Here is an 18,682-nt window from a genome sequence, read left to right on the forward strand (position 1 = left end):
TCAAAGTGAATGCCAGATTGTAATAGTTGGCAGGTGGGTGCTGATTCCAAATGTCCTTCCAGCCTCTTTCCCAATGGGAGGGGGAGGTGTGTTTCAGACACTGTCAGACACTTAGGAGTGCTCACTTGTCACCACCATATGAAAAGGGAAGGGGGGTAAACAGTGTGAAGACCCTAAATCATCCATTAAACTTGAGGACCTAAGTTAGGCATGAGAGAGGACAGAGGGCTCACTTGGGTTTACCCATGACAGACCCTGCCTATAGGAGAGAAGCAGGTAAGGACTCTGAGTTCTAAAACAGAAATGTGGAAAATGAGGGCAAAGTTAGAAGGGATTTCGTGAGAAAGTCATGTCATTTTAAGCTCCAAGATTAACATTCTTGGGGGCAGCTAGGTGGCGCAGTGGATAGAGCTCTGGCCCTGAAGTCAGCAGGACCTGAGTTCAAATCCGGCCTCAGACCAAATGGATCCTGGGTAAATCACTTAACCCCAAATGCCAAAAAAAAAAAAAGATTAACAGTCTCCAAGACTCTGGCTCAAGTGGTATAAAAGAAGCCTTCTCTAAAACATGTCTCAACTCTGGATTAGGGCAAACACAAACGGGAACAGGGCAGTGTGATAAACCTCAGACTTCTTCAGTGGTAAGATCCTTCACCCTCAACAGTGGAGACCCTGAACTAAAAATCTTTGAAAGTAATGTTTACTCCTTGGATAAGTAGTCAGAGTATATGAACAAATAGTTCTCAAAAAAAAAAGGCTTTTAAACCAAATGAGTGTAGAAAAGACCACTCCAAATTACCACTAAGTGAAACACAAATCAAACCAATTCTGAGTTTTCACCAAAGTAAACTGGCAATGATGATAAGAGATGGGCATAGAAGGTGCTGGAGGGACTGTGGAAAGATGGATGCACTAATACTATGTGGCGGGTGTGGCTGTGAATTGGTCCAACGATTCTGGAAAGCTATTTGGAATTATGCTAAGACTTTAACTAAAATATTCATATTCTTTACTCAGCCATCCCTCTGCTAGGTTTATACCTAGCCCCTAACCCTGCCAAAGGTCAAGGACAGAAAGGTCCTTCGTGAGCTCTCATGGGTGCGTGGCGTGTGTATGTGTGTAAGTGTGTGTGTGTGAGCATTTTTTATAGTAGTAAAAAACAGGAAATGGCACATATTTTGGAATATCATTTGGAATATTATTATGCCATAAGAAATGATGACTATGAAGAAAAGCATGGGAGACTAGGAACTGATGCAGAGTGAAGCTAGCAGAACAGGGAAACAAACCTCTTTTGTTGTTAAGTCGTGTCTGACTTTTCACGACCCATTTGGCAAGGGGAGTAGTACCAGGGACCTCTTTTGTTGTCGTCCAGTCATTTCAGTCGTGTCCGACTCTGTGACACCATTTATGGTTTTCTTGGCAGAGATACCTGGCATACATGATACAATGGAAGAGTGGTTTGCTGCTTCCTTCCCCAGCTCATTTTGCAGATGAGGAAACTGAGGCAAACAGGGTGAAGTGACTTGCCCAGGATAACACAGCTAGTAAGTGTCTGAGGCTGGATTTGAACTTGGGAAGAAGAGTCTTCCCAACTCCCGGCCCACCGCTCTATTCACTGTGTCACCTAGATGCCCAGAAAAATATCTGCAACAATGTCAACAGAATAAAAAAAAAAAAGAAATTGTAATCAAATTTTATATAATGATAATGACAAAGTCTGGCCCATAAAAATGTACCCCCCTCCCTTCTTTGAAGAGGTGGGAGGCTGTGGGTGTGGGGCACACCATAGTAGGATTTAAGATTCAAATCTTGCCTCAGATACTATGAGACCTTGTGGCCAACCATTTAATCTCTCAGCCTCAGTTTTCTGATCTGTAAAATAGGGAGAAGTACATCTAACCCACAGGGTTAACTGTGAGGCTCAAATGAGACATGTAAAATTCTTTGAAAACTTTAAAGTGCTATATTAATATCAGCTATTGTCATGGGTTTTTTTTTTCTTTTATTAAAAGGTATGCCTTTCTGAGTAATGGAGAGGGGAGGGATTTATTATTAAACCAAAGTGATTTAGCAATAAAGTGCCTATTTTAAGTAATGCTATATAGCCTAACATTAAGTTTAAAATTGTTTTACTTAAGATAATTTTTCTGAATCTAACAAATATTACTAAATAACACAGTGAGGGAATGAGGACAAAACGCACAATGAAGACATCGATATGGAAAAGAACTTGCTTAGCTGTCTAAAAGTAGAATGAGCTGCCTTTGGTATATGGCAAGCGTCCCTCCATTACTAGAATTCTTGGAGCAGAGGCTGGGGGAGTTGTTCATTAGAGATACTGCAGACGGGATTCCTATTCAAAGACAGGCTGGACTAGATTTCTTCCCAAGTCCCTTCCAACTCTAAGCTGCCATAATTTTATGATTTACAAGAAGCTTTCAATCCCGGCTTTCCTATTTACAAAATGGGGCTAAGAATGTTCCAACTACCAAACCTCACGTGGCAGTTGAAAGGATCAAGTGAGAACGGAAGGGTGAAACCCTACACAAATAAATGTAAGTTGTTGTTATTGCTAATTATAACTTCTCTAATTTTCAGAGGTTCTCTGGACACTCATCCCATCATGGCTGTGGTGATATCAATGGCCTGAGGCATCTACAAAGGAAAGTGATAATCACCCAATGTAGAATCTAAAGGACAACTACCCCGGAAAGTTTTTCTTTCAACTCTAATTGGACTGGTGGCATTGCTGGGAAAAGATAATCAATACTATTACCAATTTCTTAAGATCTCCTGCATGCTCCAGTGACCGCCCTCCTACTGACTTCCAGCAAGTTGGGCAGGGGAGAGGGGGAGGGATTGGAAATTAGTGAATCAGTAATTCAAAAGAAATCAGTCTGTCGTTATATGATCTTATTGTAAGCTCTAGCCCCAAACAATAAAAACAAACTGAAATCATCTGGGTCGAAAGGGAAAAAGATAATGCAGTTTTAAAGTCTCCCATTTTTAAGATTCAAACCCAAGAGACTTTTAGCATTTTCAGTTCACCAATACAATCACCTCCTTTCCCCATTAAAATCTCCCTCAAACATACAACACCATGATGGGCTACTCAGAAATGGAGATGGTCATATGGGAAGAACTCTCTTTCCCTTGCATTCTCCAGCCTCCATAGTCCCCTATTCAGAGTGAGGACAAGAAAAAGAGAAAGTCTACGAGTAGGTTATTGGCTACTCTGGATCCTTATTTACTAGACATTAGCGGAGCTGGACAAGATTTTAATGTAGTCCAACTAGCCAATAAAGAGAACTAGTACTAACTGTGTGCGTTTTTTTTAAAGGCAAAGCAAAGAGGGCTCTGTGTGTGTGTGTGTGTGTGTGTGTGTGTGTGTGTGTGTATGTGTGTGCGCGCGCGCGTCCGAGCCTGTGATAAGCCCAGCGCTTTCTCTCACTCGGTCAGCAGCATCTGGAGAGGATTTTCTCCAGCAGACAGTAAAGAACTCGATTACACCCAGTTAACTGTGCTCTAAACTGATTATGCATGTGCCAGGCTAATGGATTACATTAGCAAGAGGAAAAATAACATGCAATCAATCTCAATTTGCTACAGACCACACCAGGGCCTGAGAGAAAAACTGGTTCGTGAACTCCCTCCACCCTGACCCAAAATGCTGGGGCTAACAAAGCCTGGTGACAGGCAGCACTCTTGAGAGTGAGAGACGTGCCACTGAATCACAGCAAAAGGGCCAGGGACTAAACCAAATTGTTGCTGGAGCATTCCTGCGAGGGACACAGTTTCTCCTGCTGTACCTCTCTGCCAGAGCCAGGGACCTGGCAAACCTCAAGGCACACAGCTGGCAAGGAATCCAAATGATTTACCTTCAGGTAGCACTCTCGGGCTTACAAAATAACTTCGCTCATAAGCTGTGTCATCAGAATGTTATCATGCCCATTTTACAGCTGAGGCAACTGATGCCCCTTCTAGGTCACACAGCTTTGGTAACCATCCAAACCAGCATGTGAACCTAGGCCTTCCTGACTCCGAATCCAGTACTCTTTCCATCAGACTGCACAGCCTTGTCTGGCCTAAGGGACAACAGTCCTTATTGCAAAGAATTCTACCTAGAGAATGCATTGTCCAGCATGGGTCTTATCAACCTCCCTAGGAGGCAAGCACACTTTGGTCTGTAGAACTCAGTCCCCATCACCTGACCTGGTTAGACACTTAAAAGTCTTTCCCGACCGGTCCCACCCTCGCTTACTAGCCTCCATTTCTCCCTTCACACGTCCTAGAGTGAAGGGAATTTGGCCTTCTTCCCCTTCCTCACAAACGATGTCTCTCCCATCCGTGCCTTTGTACCGACTGTCCCTTTGCCCCCTCAAACCCCGCCCCTGCTGTACCCCGCCTGTCCCTTAGGTTCAAAGCTCTTTGACGGGTTGAGTTGCCATCACAAAATAGATGGTTTACAGATCCCTAGACTCAGTCTTGTACGACCGAATGGACCTTTCCAAGTGGATGTCCCTGAGACATACCCAAACTCAATACATTCAAGATTGAACTCATGACCTTTCCTCTCAAACCCTCCCCCTTCCCCACTTCACTGTTTCTATTGGAGACCCCACCATCCTTCCGGCTTCCCTGGCTCATAAAACCTCATCACTATCCTCGTCTGCTCCCTCCCTTCCAGCCCCCAGGGCCAATCAGTCACCAAATCTTGACATCTCTGGTATCTGATCTCTTCCTCTCCACTCAGCGCCGCCTCCTTACATGCAGGTCCTCGTCTCCTTTGGCCGAGATGGTGACAGCAGTTACCTACTTGGTCTTCCCCGCCATGATTCTCTACCCCCACTACCATCCAACCTGCAAAGAAGCTGCTGCCAAAGTGATCTTCTTCAAGCACATATACGGCCGTGTCACTCCCCTACTCAATCATCTGCAGTGGCTTCTACGGACTCTAAGATAAAATATAAACTCCTCTGTTTGATTCTTTAAAGCTCTTCCTAACCCAGCCCCAACCTATCTTTCCAGCTTTAATGGACGCTACTCCCCCTCCCACATTCTGTGAGCCAGCCACACTGGCCTGTACTCTGCTTCTCAAATGATGCTTCATCTCCTAACTCTGGGCTTTTGCACTGTTTATCCGCCATGGCTGGAATGCAACTCTCTCTCTCAGAGTCCATCTTTTCCTTTGAAACATAACCTGACCACCATCTTCTGCATGAAGCCTTTCCTGACCCTCCCAAACTATTGTGTATTTAACTACTTTGTGTAGTTACTTTATATTTGTGCTCTGTATACTTATCGATGTATTGGTTGTCTCCACATTAGACTATAAGCTTCTTGAGAGTAGGGATTATTTTATTCTTTGCATCCCCCAAATCCGGCACAGTACTTGGTGAAGAGTAGGTGTTTTAATTCATGCTAGATGACTGATTAATTCTAAAAATACTAGCTACTGTATGATTATTATGCCGATGACATGAAACATCTAGGGAGGGATGGAGATAGAATGGCACCAGGGTCAGAGTCTAAGTAACACTCCCTCTCAAATATTCTCCCTCAGCTGTAATGTAGGGGTCCTTTGGACTTCCTCCTCCTAACTGCGACTTGAAAGCAACAGAATAAATTTGAGATGCCTGGACTAAATCGCTTTTGAATTATCTTCATTTGGTGAGAACAATTAGAAATCCTATCACAGCCTAAATACAATTAAGATATATTCCTTTGAGCTTCCACTTAAAAGTACTGTGCAGAGAGCCTCTATTCTGGGAAGGGCTGAGAATACAGCACAAATCCCTCGACTATTTCTGCTAACTTAATATATAAGGCAGGGTCCTAACGAACCCCAATTGAGACTCCTTTTATGGTCATGCCTCACTCTTAACCATACCTACAACACTCAAAGAAGGTTTCCAGTTCTGTATTTATTTCTTCCCTCCACCTCGCCCCTCAAAAAAAGGAGCTCAATGTTACATCCTATACAGAGGATTTCCAAAAATCACAAAATTGATTTGGATTAGCCATATTTCATTTCCAGGGTTACTGAAACAAGGGAGCAACCAATCTTTAGATTAAGAGATTTCATCTATTTGTACTCTCAATTTAAAACAATAATAAACAAGGAATTAAAAGTGAAATTGGCTAAAGAGCTAGCCTGAGCATAATTAAAATCTCCATATGGAATACTCACTGCCACAAAAATGCAGGACAGAGGAAAGAGTGTGGTAGAAAGGAGGAGAAATGAAAAATAAAATGGAGGAAAATGGGAAGAGAGAGAGGGTGTTTGTGTGTATGTGTGTGTGTGCGCGCGCGCACGTGTGCACAAGCACGCGCACGTGTGTGGAAAAGATATGTGAAATGAGGCTAGTTAGATTTATGGCGATTTGTACCTGATTGTTCATACTAAAGCCATTATGGAATGATTAGAGAAAAAGGTGAAGCTTTAAGTCCAGTGAAAATCAATAGAAACGTCTGGAGCAATTCTGCCACTCGAGCGAAAGGACTATTTACAGTATCCGGAGCTCCTCTTGGGTTACAGCCTACAGAGTCAAGAGAAGGAAAGGGGGGAAGAGGAAAGAAGGTGGAGGAAAGGCAAAGAAAAGAAAAGAGGCTTGGTAGCTGGAAGACAGCAAAGAAAACAATGGCAGAAAAGACCAAAAAAATGGAAGGAGTCAGTGGGGTGAAGAAGGAAGAGAAAAGGACAGAAGAGTAAAATGGAGAAAACAGAAGGGAGAAAAGAGAAGGGAGAAAAAAAACAAAGGAAGAAGAAAGCAAACAGAAGAAAGGCAAAGGAGAGAGGGAGAAAAGAGAGCAGATATGAGAGCAAGGGCTAGAAACTACACCTGCATTCATAGTAAAAAATGCACAGAGAAGAAGGCAACTTGAAGGGAGGGAGCTGAAACTCAGGAATTGGGCAACATAGTGAACACACTTTAGGTTGTAAATGAAAGGCCATTTGTAACCTCCCAAACTCCAAATGTTAGTTAAATGCCTTTTTCATAATCAAACGTACTAATGGCAAAAAAGATCAACTTTCATGGGAGGGGCTTGCTTCCATGACCCAGAGAACTGCAGGAGATGGGAAGAACAGTTGAGTTCTTCCTCTGCTACTCTACCATTTTCCATTGGGCAAAACGACCCCTCAGTTCTCCTGGGAAGCTCAGAGGTGCCCGCTCTCGAGAAAGAGAGGACAAACGAGCGCATCTTACCTTGTACAGCTTCAGGCTCGCTTCATGCCTCGAGTTGACCGTGTGCAGCCGTAGTTTCTCCAGGCTATTTGTATAATAGTCACAGGCATTGCACTTCAAATGTACAGGGTTTCCAATGGCCACGCACTTCAATCTCCACTCATTGGCCTTCCCACCCTCCTTGATGTGTGCCACCAGCTGGTACTTCTGTACGTGCTTGTCTGTCTTGCAATGGAGTTGAAAATTGGCTTTGAGCTGGGTATTGTACCGGCAAAGCTTGCACTGATAGGAGTCCCCCATCACTGCCTTCCACTCCTCCTCAGGGAGGCCACGTTCCATGTTCATGTGCAGTCCCAGCAGGTCCAGGCTGTCCGTGGTGAATTTGTTACACACCGCACACTGGAAAAGCTTCAGGGACGGGTCATTGGTCTGCGTGAAGCTCTCACCCAAGTTCATCAGTTCCTCAGACACCAGCTGCCCACCCCCCAGCCGCATGTCTAGGGGTATTTCACCGCCCACTGTATAAAGGAGAGAGAGAGAGAGAAAGAGAGAGAGAGAAAGAGAGAGAGAGAGAGAGAGAGAGAGAGAAACCAAGTCAGAAAAAGAAGCTCTTGTTTGCAACAGTCGGTTGTCTCAGGTGGAAGGGCCAAGTTCAGCCAGGGTAAAACGTTCTCTCTTTCATTCAAGTCAAGAGAGGAAGACATGAGTCACACTGGGGTCTGTTTCAGACATGAAGGGAAACCAGACTTTGTAAGGTGTGCTGCACAATACAGAAGTGTTTCAAAGCCTGGGATTCCCCTGGATGCAGCTAGCTCAACCCTGCGAGATAGTCTGATATTCCAGAAAGTATCTTTTGAAAAGCAAGGCCTCCCCATTCTCTACATACTGGGTAACAGGATCATCCATCTAGAGCTGGACAAGCCCTTAAAGGTCATTGAGTCATACTCCCCTCACTGAAAAGATGAGGAAACTGAAAGGCTGGAAGAGTTTAAGTGACATAAGAGTCACACAATTAAGTGTTTGAGGAGGGATGATTAATACAGGGTGTCCCAGAAGTCTTAGTGAGGTTTTCAGGTTTAATAGCTTGAAACTGACACACTAAGACTTTCTGGGATACCTTGTATATGACTGTTGAGTCAGGGTGAGGGGCAGCCAGGCGGCCATCTAGACTTAGTTGTTGAATGTGGGAGTACAAGCCAACATGGGCACCTCTGCAGAGTCTGACAGGCAGGAAAACGGGCAGCAGGTCAGTCAACAGCAACCTCCTCCTTTGTCAGCCTTCAAACGCTTGCCAGGGTTAGGTCCCAGGATTGACTTAAACCAAAGATTCCAAGATGGCAGACACATCTGTAAATGGGACCAGGCTCTGCATGTGGGGAATGATGGGCAGCGATGTACAAGAAAAGTAGCATTCTTCATTTTAAAGAAAGGGGCCAGAGAAAGCCTTTCCCCCTCCTTCCACCTATCCACATCAATCTCCATTGCACCTCTGACCTGGCTAAACGAAGAGTGGACCTCTACTCATTTACAATGAATTAATATAGTAGGTTCTCACTTGTGGTTACTACAAATGCTTGGGACGTGTCAACTTCTCTCCATTACCTGAAATTGTACAGCTAACCCCAGAATTTAATTTCTGCATCCTCCCCCCTGCCCCACGCCTCCTAAGACACATACGTGCACACACATGCACATACTTCAGCCATTTTGTGCTTTTCTCCCCTCTAATATTTCAACTACACTTTTCCTTCAGTTGGTCTGGATTTTGTTGTTATTTGTGTCCGATCTGTCTCCTAGCTGGTAACCAGTCCGAGAGAGATGCTATCATTGAACGTTTTTAATATGTGGCCTATGAATGTTCCACTGGGAAGCATCATGATAGTGAAAGCATTTCTATGGACTCTTTTCAACATCATGACTGTGTTTCTGAAGGCTAAACAGAATCTAAAAATCCACCTAAATCTCTTGTCTACACACATTTCAGAAGACTTTAGAAGCTCACTTTTGGCATCTCTTGTGTGAGGTATGGTTACTCTCATCAGGGAAATGGCATTCTTTTTAGGACTAGAGAGCAAAGAATGGGGGGGAGGGAAGACCCTCTACTCTCTCACCCTTCAATGTATAACAGGTCACCTGAACAGAGATTACCACCCACAAAAATGCATACAACATCCAGGCTAAAAAAAAAAAAAGATTCTGCCTGGGGAGAGCATAAAACAAGAAACAAATAAATATCTGTTTCCTTCCCATCCATGGCCAGCAGCATCCAATCTCATCTTTTTTTTTTTTTTCAAACAACCTCAGTATTACTCTAAAAGGGATTTAAGCCCTCAGATGCCGGATGTTTAATTAAAAAGCTAAGTCCAGTTGTCAACCAAGAAGCTATCAATCTCTTTCCCACTCCCCAAGTTCTTGACCTAAAATGAAAGTCAACGAGAAAAAAAAAAAGCCAGAGAGAAATGGATTTGAAACTATGAGTTCAGAAAACAGCATTGACCTAAATGGACTTCAGGTCCTAAATCTCGAGGAACAGATGTGAGTGTCTGATACAGGCAAATCAGTGGGAGTCCAATGTTGCCAAAGAGAAATCTTACTTTAACACAACTAATTTATACCATGTTCCCCAATGACAGCGACCAGCACATGTCACAATTCACATAAAAGAAAGTGGATCCCTATTCCAAAGTCAACTGTTTCCAGTCTTGCAGTCATTAGGAATCATATCTACCAATCAAAAAACATTTATTAAGCACCTACTGTGTACCAGGCACTGTGCTAAACACTGCAGACAAAAAAAAAAAGGCAAAAGACATTTCCTGTTCTCAAGGAACTCCCAAAGATTCCGAAGCATTGCTTTAATATGTATTCCCTTCACACCATTACTTTAAAAGACAAATGGCCTTGAGTTAAAGGTTGGAAAAAACTACAAGTATGTGTCAAGCCCAATTCTTCCCTTTCTATAGAATTTCATCTAAACTTTCCTGCTACTATGGGACTAAAGATTCCATTCTTAACCATTTTCAAGAAAGGATATACCACCACCACCCTGGAACGGAATGAATTCCTTTGTTTAGCAACATTTAAGTTAACGCTATTTCAAAAGAACGGCTAAAATAATAAACCTTAAGCACTGGGGTAAATTCTACAATAAATAAAAATAGAAAAGATTTCTTTTTCTAACAAAATCCAATAACCTGTAATATCTAAAGACTGCTTCCAGATTAAGAATTACCATAGGCCAAGCAAAGACAAAGTGGGAAATTATAGCTATTTTTACTTATATAGATTTGCTTCCTATTACCGAGGTCTGTTTGAGCTAAACTGTAAGTCCTCTCTTTGAATGAGAGACTTGCTTTCTCAATGCTCCATACAATCCAAGCTCAGTAAAGGCAATGTCTTGTCCCCACGCCCACCTAGGGCTGCCATTTGAAATGTCATAGTCATACTATTCCACCTAGGTAAAATAACTCCCAAGATGAGGAAGAGCTAGGAAGTGGCCTGCCCCTCAGTCCGCCACGCCAATCACAGTGCTAGGAACGCAGAAGTTATTCTTGCCTGAACTAGATAGAGATAATGTTCCTGCAACAATACGAAGAAGTCTGTTCTTTTTGGAAACAAAATGGAGACAGAGATTATTTGTATGTTAGATTAGAAGATTACCTGTTGTCATTACAGGTCATGAAAATAGTCTGCTTTGATATTATGCCTTTCTAATCTCTCTCTCTAGTTTCAGTTAGATCCATTAATCACGTCATATTAGGTAGGGTGAGATGAGGCCTGACTGGGTTATCTACTCTAACCTTCTGCTTCCAGTCAGAATGGCATTTGGCCAAAGACAAGGAGGTGATGTGTCACACCCTGGTCATCATTTTCTCTTTGTTTCATCTCTCGCCTCTTAGACGGGTGTTACGCCCTCTTCCACACTGGTGGTTTTCCTCATCTGGCTCCCTATTTCTGGAATGCCCTACTCCCTTCAATCTGACTCTCTACCTAACTCTAACACTACTTCCTCCACAAAGCCTTCTTTGATCTTCCTTCTGCCTTGCAACTGCTAACTTCTCCTTCTCAGAATTTACATAGAACATTGGTGACTCTCCAATTCATTTATGCAATATTATGAGTTATAGCTTTATAAAATTAGACTGTAAGCTCCAAATGGCCAAGGGATTGTGTCTTCTCTAAACATGGTATCTCCTCCTGCACCTGGCAGAGATTTATATATAGTGTTTAGAAAATGTTTGAATGAATGCATCTTAAATCCACAATTAAATTATAAGTCCCTAGAAAATGTGGTCTTTACTACCTTCCTTTTTTTTTGGGGGGGGGAAGGGTACCTCAAGTAGGGATTAGTAGAGTGACAGACACACAGATATACAAGAAGTCTATTTTTTCACCTTATTTCCAGTTCTGCCAGAAATTTCTGTTAATTAAAATCTCTATAGGTCCAACTGAAGCCCATTCCCCTTCCTATATTCACAGAACAAAGAAGACCACCTCATTACTACCTAGACAGCTTTCTTTCATTTCCTTGAAGAGCTATCCCTGGCTTCCAGTTCTTGGGATAAAGTCATTACTATTCCTTCCAGCTGTCTCTGCAAAACTGTCGCAACAATAATGCCGATGGCAATGGTCATGGTTTGATCATTTTGAGAGACAATAAAAATATATGTTTACATAGTTAAGCAATTTAAATTAAAATATTTTACCATCCATTGGAACTTAAGAGTTATTTAAAATGTTCGAAGCTAGAAAACATTACAAATTTAAACACACACCAGGAAGTAGACAAACTGAAAGTTATAACAACAATTCATCAAGATCAATGAGTATTAAAGGAACACGTATCAACACTTGAGAATTACTGGATTTATTTCTTCTGGCATGAAACTACACCACAGGACAAAGGCATTTAGATTTAGTTACCACCCCTCTATCAGGAATGGGCCACATGGCTTAAGATATCCCATCCCTAACCTCAAGGGGTTTTAAGTCATCATAGAAGGTATAGAGAATGAGAATAAGTCAGAGACCAAACATCCAGAGATATAGGTAGAAAGACAAAGGGAAAAGTTTAGCTTTAAAAACTGGTCCAGTGAAATAATTTGGTTTGAAAAAATGGAATCTCAAAAGAAGTGGTGTTGGCTTCTAAATAACACAGTTTGGGGCATCCAAGATACAAGAAGTACCTATAAGTTCTAGATAGGATAACCACAAAGAGAAAGGCTCAGGAGGTAGTCCCTGAGTACGTGGCATTCTGATTCAACATGCCTCACTATTCTAAAATTACCTCCAATCTAAAAATGGCCAAAAAGTCCCTATCAACTTAGCTTCCAATTATTACAGCTTAACCCGATTTTTCTACAAGCCAGGCCTCATTTCTACAGTCGAAATTTTCAAGGTGATGAAAACCCATTTACCAAGAGTTTAACCAAGGCTGGCCTAATCTACTTTGTCCTATTAATTTGAACCAAGCAGTCACCCATCAATGTTTTAACACTGAATTGTTAACTGACCTACCATCATTCCTTTTGACCAAAGAGATGGTATTTAGCAACTCAATTCCAAATTCACTTCTGAGTATTCCATACTCACCTTATCGTCTTTTTTTTTTTTTAAGGAGGGCTTGAGAATCTGATTGGCAATACTGAAAATTCTTGGGAATCCCTAACAACGCTGGCACAATGCCCAATGGATTGCACCCACTTCAAGCCCTCAATAGATGCAACGCTTCCTCTTTCTTACATAACGGCTAACTAGAATTTCCAGTCATTCCCAATAAGCGCTAAGGAGGTGAGAGGAAGACCACAAATATGGTGGACGTCTCAGAGACAGAGATTTGGAGATAGAGTGAGCACGGGGAGAGTAACAGAACGCCCCAGACCAAGAACCAGCATGCGAAAGGGTGGATCGTGATAACCGAGATCTGAAGGGAACACCTCTACTGTGAGCTCAGTCCATGCAGAGTATTTAGTAAGAGCTACCCAAATGTTTATTTGATGAATAAATGGAATGAATGAATTCTTGTGTGCCTATGTATAGGATACAAGGGTGTTTTGGGAAACACCTGGTGAAATCTAGGGGTGCTCAACTGTCCACAGAGAAACTTGAAAGGGGGGGGAAATCCACAGGATAACCTCATCTCCCCCTCTCCCGACCAACCCACAGAGTGAAAAATTAAAACTGAGCCTCACCTAGAGCCGGAGTCGCCATTGCCGTCATGGGGCTGGTGGGATCCAGCTGGAACCCGCTCATCATGAACTGGGCGTCGGAGGCCGGGCTGTCCATCTTGAGGTTGGGCAGAGTCATGTTCTGGGCCAGGTAGTACTGGTAGAGCTCCGCCTCGGCTGGGGAGGGCAGGGCCCCCAGGCCCAGGTGCCGGTTGTGCTGCATCTGGGACATGTTCTGCTGAAGTAGCATCATGTTGTGCATGTGCTTCTCACTGGTCATGTGAATGCGGAGGTTCCTGGCCACATTTGTCTCATAGTCGCACACCTCACACCGCCAGGTGGGCTTGGTTTTTGGTTTGGTGGGGGAGGGGGCCCCGCAGGAACTGCCAATGTTGGCCGCGGCAGCTGCAGCTGCTGCTGCCGCGGCCGCTGCCCCGGCAGTGTGACTGAAGACTTGCTCTCCCCCTCCGTTCTGCAGGTTCTGCATGTTGTTCAGATGCTTGTCAGACTGCATATGAATACTGAGGTTGCCTTTGGTAGTAGTAGAGTAGTTACAGACCTCACAGCGGAAAGGCTTGTAACCACACGTGTAGCTCTCGCCTCGCGCCAAAGCGCGGGTGAGGCTGCCCACTTTTGCAGTAGACACACGAGCCGCCAGGCTCGGGATGCTTCTCCTTCATGTGCGCCTCAAGCGTCTGCTGGTACTTATAGTGCCAATTGCACTTGGGACACTTGAGCGTCTTACACGAGTTACGAGAATGCATCATGGTCATGTGCCCCCCCAGGGAGCGCGAAGAGCCCAGGACCGTGTCACACTTGGGGCACTCCACGCCGCTCCCCGAGGGGCACTCCCCCACCCCAAGCTCACAGAGGGCTCCAGCGTGCTGGTGATGGGAGAGGTAGCCCCCATCTTCCCCCTCTGCGCTTTCATTTGGTTCTGGTGCTGTGGCGTTGTCCTTACTGGCACTTTCATCAATAAAGTCCAACCTCCTGCTGCCCTCTGCCACATTGGTCCTGACACCCTCACTGTTAAAGCTTAACCGATTCCTCCTGTTTGCACCATCAAAGACAGCAAAGGAAGAAGCAGAATTAGAACTAGTAGAAGCTGCGCTCCTCGACAAAGCCTGGAGCATGTTAGGCATTAAGGGAGAGTTAGAAATGCTTTGGTTTGAGAGAGCAAGGTCATTTTTGTTGCTGCCGCCTGCCATGGCCCCAGACTCCTCCTGGGGCCTGTCCTCCAACTCATCCTCCAACTCACTTGGAAAGAGTCCTTTGCAACCCTCATCTTCCTCCTCCTCTTCCTCCTCCTCTTCCTCCTCTTCCTCCTCCTCCTCTGCATCTTCCTCCTCCTCTTCTTCCTCCTCCTCCGCATCCTCGGCTGGCTCTGCCTTCTCTGAGAGGCTATCCCGGTCACCCGCTTCTCGCTTCTCACCCTCTGCTACCCCAGGGTCCTTGCCCTCTGAGGATTTGGTAGGACTGGAAGCCAGGGGGCCCAGGGGGACTGAGGTAATTGGGGTCTTCAGAGCCGAGCTGGTCAGCCCGCCAAGGTTCAAGAGGGTCCCAGGCGTCAAGAGGCCTGACTGGGGCTGCTCTGCGGCACTGGCCGAAGCGCCCTGGAGCGCCTCTTCCCCTTCCATCCGAATGCCGCTAAATTTACCATAAAAGCTGTGCCCGGGGCCTATGAGGTTAGCTGCAGAAACTAAAGGGTGTTGAAAGTTTTTGGTTTTTGGTTCCAGAAAACTTACAAGGGGTTCCTTGTCTTTGCCTATTCCTTGGATGATAGCAGAAATGTTCTTATTACTAAGAATTTTCCGCTCTTCTTCACTCAGGGTCATTCGATGGTCATGCACTGCATGGGTCACAAACGAGCGGACGTACCCAAAGGAGAGCTTACACAAGAAACACATGAGAATGGGCTTCCTCTTCCCGTAGAGCACAAAGCCGTCAAACTTGGACAGGTCCACATTGTTGGGGACATCTTTGGATACACAGGAGCTTTTGGCAGAACCATCGCTGTTCAGGTAATCCTTGCTGCTTTTATGTCGCACATCAAAAACGCGGAAGCTGTGCAGGACGGGGCTGACGCCCGTCAGGGCTGAGGTATTGGGAAAGGACTGGTCTGAGCCCTCAAACCATTTCCCGAAGGATGAGGCTATGTGGAAAGTATTGATGATCTGTGGGTAGACTGGTGCAGCAGAAGAGGGCTCCCCCTGTTTACCCCCAGCACTGGGGAGAGAGTTCAGAAAGAGCGACGGGAGGGCCCCACTGCCGCTGCTACAGGCTCCCCCACTTTGGATCAACTGGCTGACGCTTTCGACAATGTACGCCGAGCCATCTGGCTGGTAGACTATCTCTCCAGCTAGATTCTCCACATCACTCTCCTCATCCCCCTCCTCACTGGTGTCACTCCCACTTTCCTCCCTCAGGGGAAGAGGGGGGCGGGCGCTGGGGCAGTGGTGCTCCATATAGGTCTGTAAACTGGCAAAGGAGGCCGAGCATTCGTTGCAGCTGACCTCTTTGCTAGCAGGCTCAGTGGTGGGGCCAGCCGAGTTGGTGCTGTCCGGGATGCGCTCATTGAAGGGGGCCCTCAGGCTGTCTAGGGGCCCGTGGTTTTCTGTGGTGGACTGCTCCATACTACTGGGTTTGTCAGGGAGGTGGGTGCTGTTGAGTTCAGTCCATTGCTGGTGCTGAGGGATACTACACCCATTGTCCTTCCCAGGGATGACAGGCGAGTCACAGCCTTCCATGGTAAGGCCTGCATGGAGCTTTCATTGCACCCAGTACGGTTCGGACCTGAAGAGAGCAGAGAGGGGGAGAGGAGAGAGAGAGAGAGAGAGAGAAAGAGAGAAAGAGAGAAAAGGAAGAGAGAAAGGAAAGATGTTAGGAGGGCAAAGGCTAAGATTCCACACAGAGCACTTTTCAGATGTTTCTAACTATACCCAACATAGTAGCTAAATCTCACAGAATAGGCCTAGAGAGGAGCAAAGACCCTAATAAACCCCAAAATCACACTTTATGCTATCAAAACGTCCAAAGGCGATAACAACAGGGCATGTTCCTACAGGTGTCTGTGCTGTGCTAAGTAGTCAAGGGTCCAAGGAAAGAAATAGGAGAAATGGCTGTTTCTGCTTCCATTATCCCCCTGAAGATCGCCCCCAGCAGAATTTCAATTCTTTAGGGACATACTGTTAGTGGAAGAGCAAGACGATAAGCACCAGTAGAGGAAAAAAGCCTTCATTCATTCAAACCCCAAATCAAAAGCTAATAGGAATAAAAGCTTACTCATCACTAGTAGAAAAACAAAATATTTCAATCTAAGAAGTCAAGAATGAGATTTTGTATATATGGATGATCCCCAGAAATCAAAGTACTTTTGGCTAACTGATTTAAAATCATTTTTAATAGCCGCCTTTCTACACTGAGGTCTTAACAGGAAGTGTCTAGGTACGGGGCACCTTACTTAAGTGCTCTTTACTTACTTAACTCTGTATGGCAGCTACTACCCCTAATTAAACCCAACAACTTTGTGATCCCTCATTTTCTCAAAACCAAAGTAGCCCTATTTACCACATGGGAAAACCGAGGCACCAAACTGAACCACTTGCTAGATGACATTCTGCCCTTTCCTGTCTGTCCATCCCTGCTGTCTTCACTAGACCACATCTTCTTCTAAAATGTACATAGCTGAAGTATGAAAACATTTGAGAAGGATGAAACGCTCACATTTCTGGAGAGAACATGCTACCATCTAATCGGTGACACCTCTTTCCCGACTGCATACACCCCTGTACTCTTAGTGCAAAACTTTGATTCAGACATCCTGGTATCATTTGGCTGCTTTTCTGTCGAGGGTCTTTGCTGACCCAGAGACACCAGCTGTTCTTAGCAATCATTCCATTCCACACCTGCCTCTCAGTTCTCATACAATAACCAGGCAGCTGTCCTTCAACCCTGAGGCTTTTCCATTTCAGAGAGGAAAGTATCATTGAAGTGAATTTGCCCTTTGAGAGACATGCATCCCTAGGGAGAGCAGCATCAGATTTCCCTCCACCACTCCATCTCTCCTATGGCATCCGCATCACAGGTGCATTTATTCAGTAGCCACAGTGCTCCTGTGAGCAACTGCTCCCCAGCACAGCCCTGATCTCTTTAACTGAGAGATCCCAAGTCACTGCTTCCACAACCCTCTTGCCCCCTCCTTCCCTGGGTACAAGTGGCTGCCACTCTATCTGTGCATATCATCTCCTTCATCCCCAGAAAAGGAAAGTTGTAGGGAGAAGTTTGGAGTGATTTGTGGGGATTCTGGGTTGGTTGCAGTGTTTGGTTTTTTGGGGGTGACGTGTGTGTGTGTGTGTGTGTGTGTGTGTGTGTGTGTGTGGTTTTATTCCCCCTTCATCTTTTCAAATCCTGGTCCTAGCCTATAGAGTAAGCCAACAGCTCCCCCCTCGGGAAAGGATTGGGAACACAGTTTAAGAGTCTCTAGGGAAAGAACTTTTTTTGCAATAAAGTGACAGGCTTTATTTATCTAAACACACACATGCACAGAGACGCCACGCCTATTTATTGGAGCTCTCTCCAGCTCCAAGACAACAAAAGATCATTGTCTCTTGTAAAAAGACATCACACTGTTCCTGGTTTGAAACAGGGAGACTCTCTGATCAAAAGAGAAATCCAAAGGAAGGAAGAATTCCTTCCAACAAGGCTCAACTCCGATGCAAGTGAGGAGCTGGAGGGCAACTCCCTTTCAGCACGGATGTGATTGGCTGAAAGGCCCTTGACTGACAGCTCGGGCCCAAAAGGTTGGTAGGGCTGAAGGGGCGGGAGGGTTAACAGCCTGATTGTAAAATCAATGTCATAAATGCTTGGTAAGTTACAGGAACATGCGGGAAAGGGAGGCCAGGATTGATAAAGGAGTGCGGCTTTGATGCTGCACTGGGGACTTGTTTATTGACAGGAAAGCCAATCTCCTCTCCAGGCCAGGCCAGGCCAGAGAAACCTGCAAGCGTTTACCAATTAATTGGTGGGCTTTTCTTCCTCTGCTTCTCTTTTCCTCCCCCTCCACAAACTGTCCGGTGAAACAGCTATGACTTTAAAAATATTGCCCTGGCAGGAGAACCCCTCCTAACCTCTTATCATTTCCTCCCCAGTCTCTCCTTCCCCACTTCTCTCTGACCTCTGCTTCCTCTTTTTAGGACAGCTCTGTGGGCACCCAGGAACACAGCCTCCTCCCAAGGCTGTCAAGTTTTTATCTGGGTACACCCAGCACCTAACATGGCACGCAGAGACACCAGGAGACATCACATGGGTTGGCTGAATTGCATTCAGA

General features: G+C 45.0%; 1 protein-coding gene across 1 annotated transcript in view; it reads right to left on the reverse strand.

Moving 5' to 3' along the window:
- Positions 1-18,682, reverse strand: part of ZFHX3 (zinc finger homeobox 3) — a 318,956-nt gene that overhangs the window by 196,514 nt on the left and 103,760 nt on the right. Inside the window, 3 exon segments of the mRNA XM_020963589.2 lie at positions 7,211-7,707; positions 13,381-13,966; positions 13,968-16,149. Coding sequence (XP_020819248.1) covers positions 7,211-7,707; positions 13,381-13,966; positions 13,968-16,103 — 3,219 coding nt within the window. The 5' untranslated portion in view covers positions 16,104-16,149.

The sequence above is a fragment of the Phascolarctos cinereus genome, unplaced genomic scaffold (genome assembly GCF_003287225.1).
Source record: "Phascolarctos cinereus isolate Bilbo 61053 unplaced genomic scaffold, phaCin_HiC Scaffold_2;HRSCAF=192, whole genome shotgun sequence".
NCBI classification, from domain to species: Eukaryota; Metazoa; Chordata; class Mammalia; order Diprotodontia; family Phascolarctidae; genus Phascolarctos; species Phascolarctos cinereus.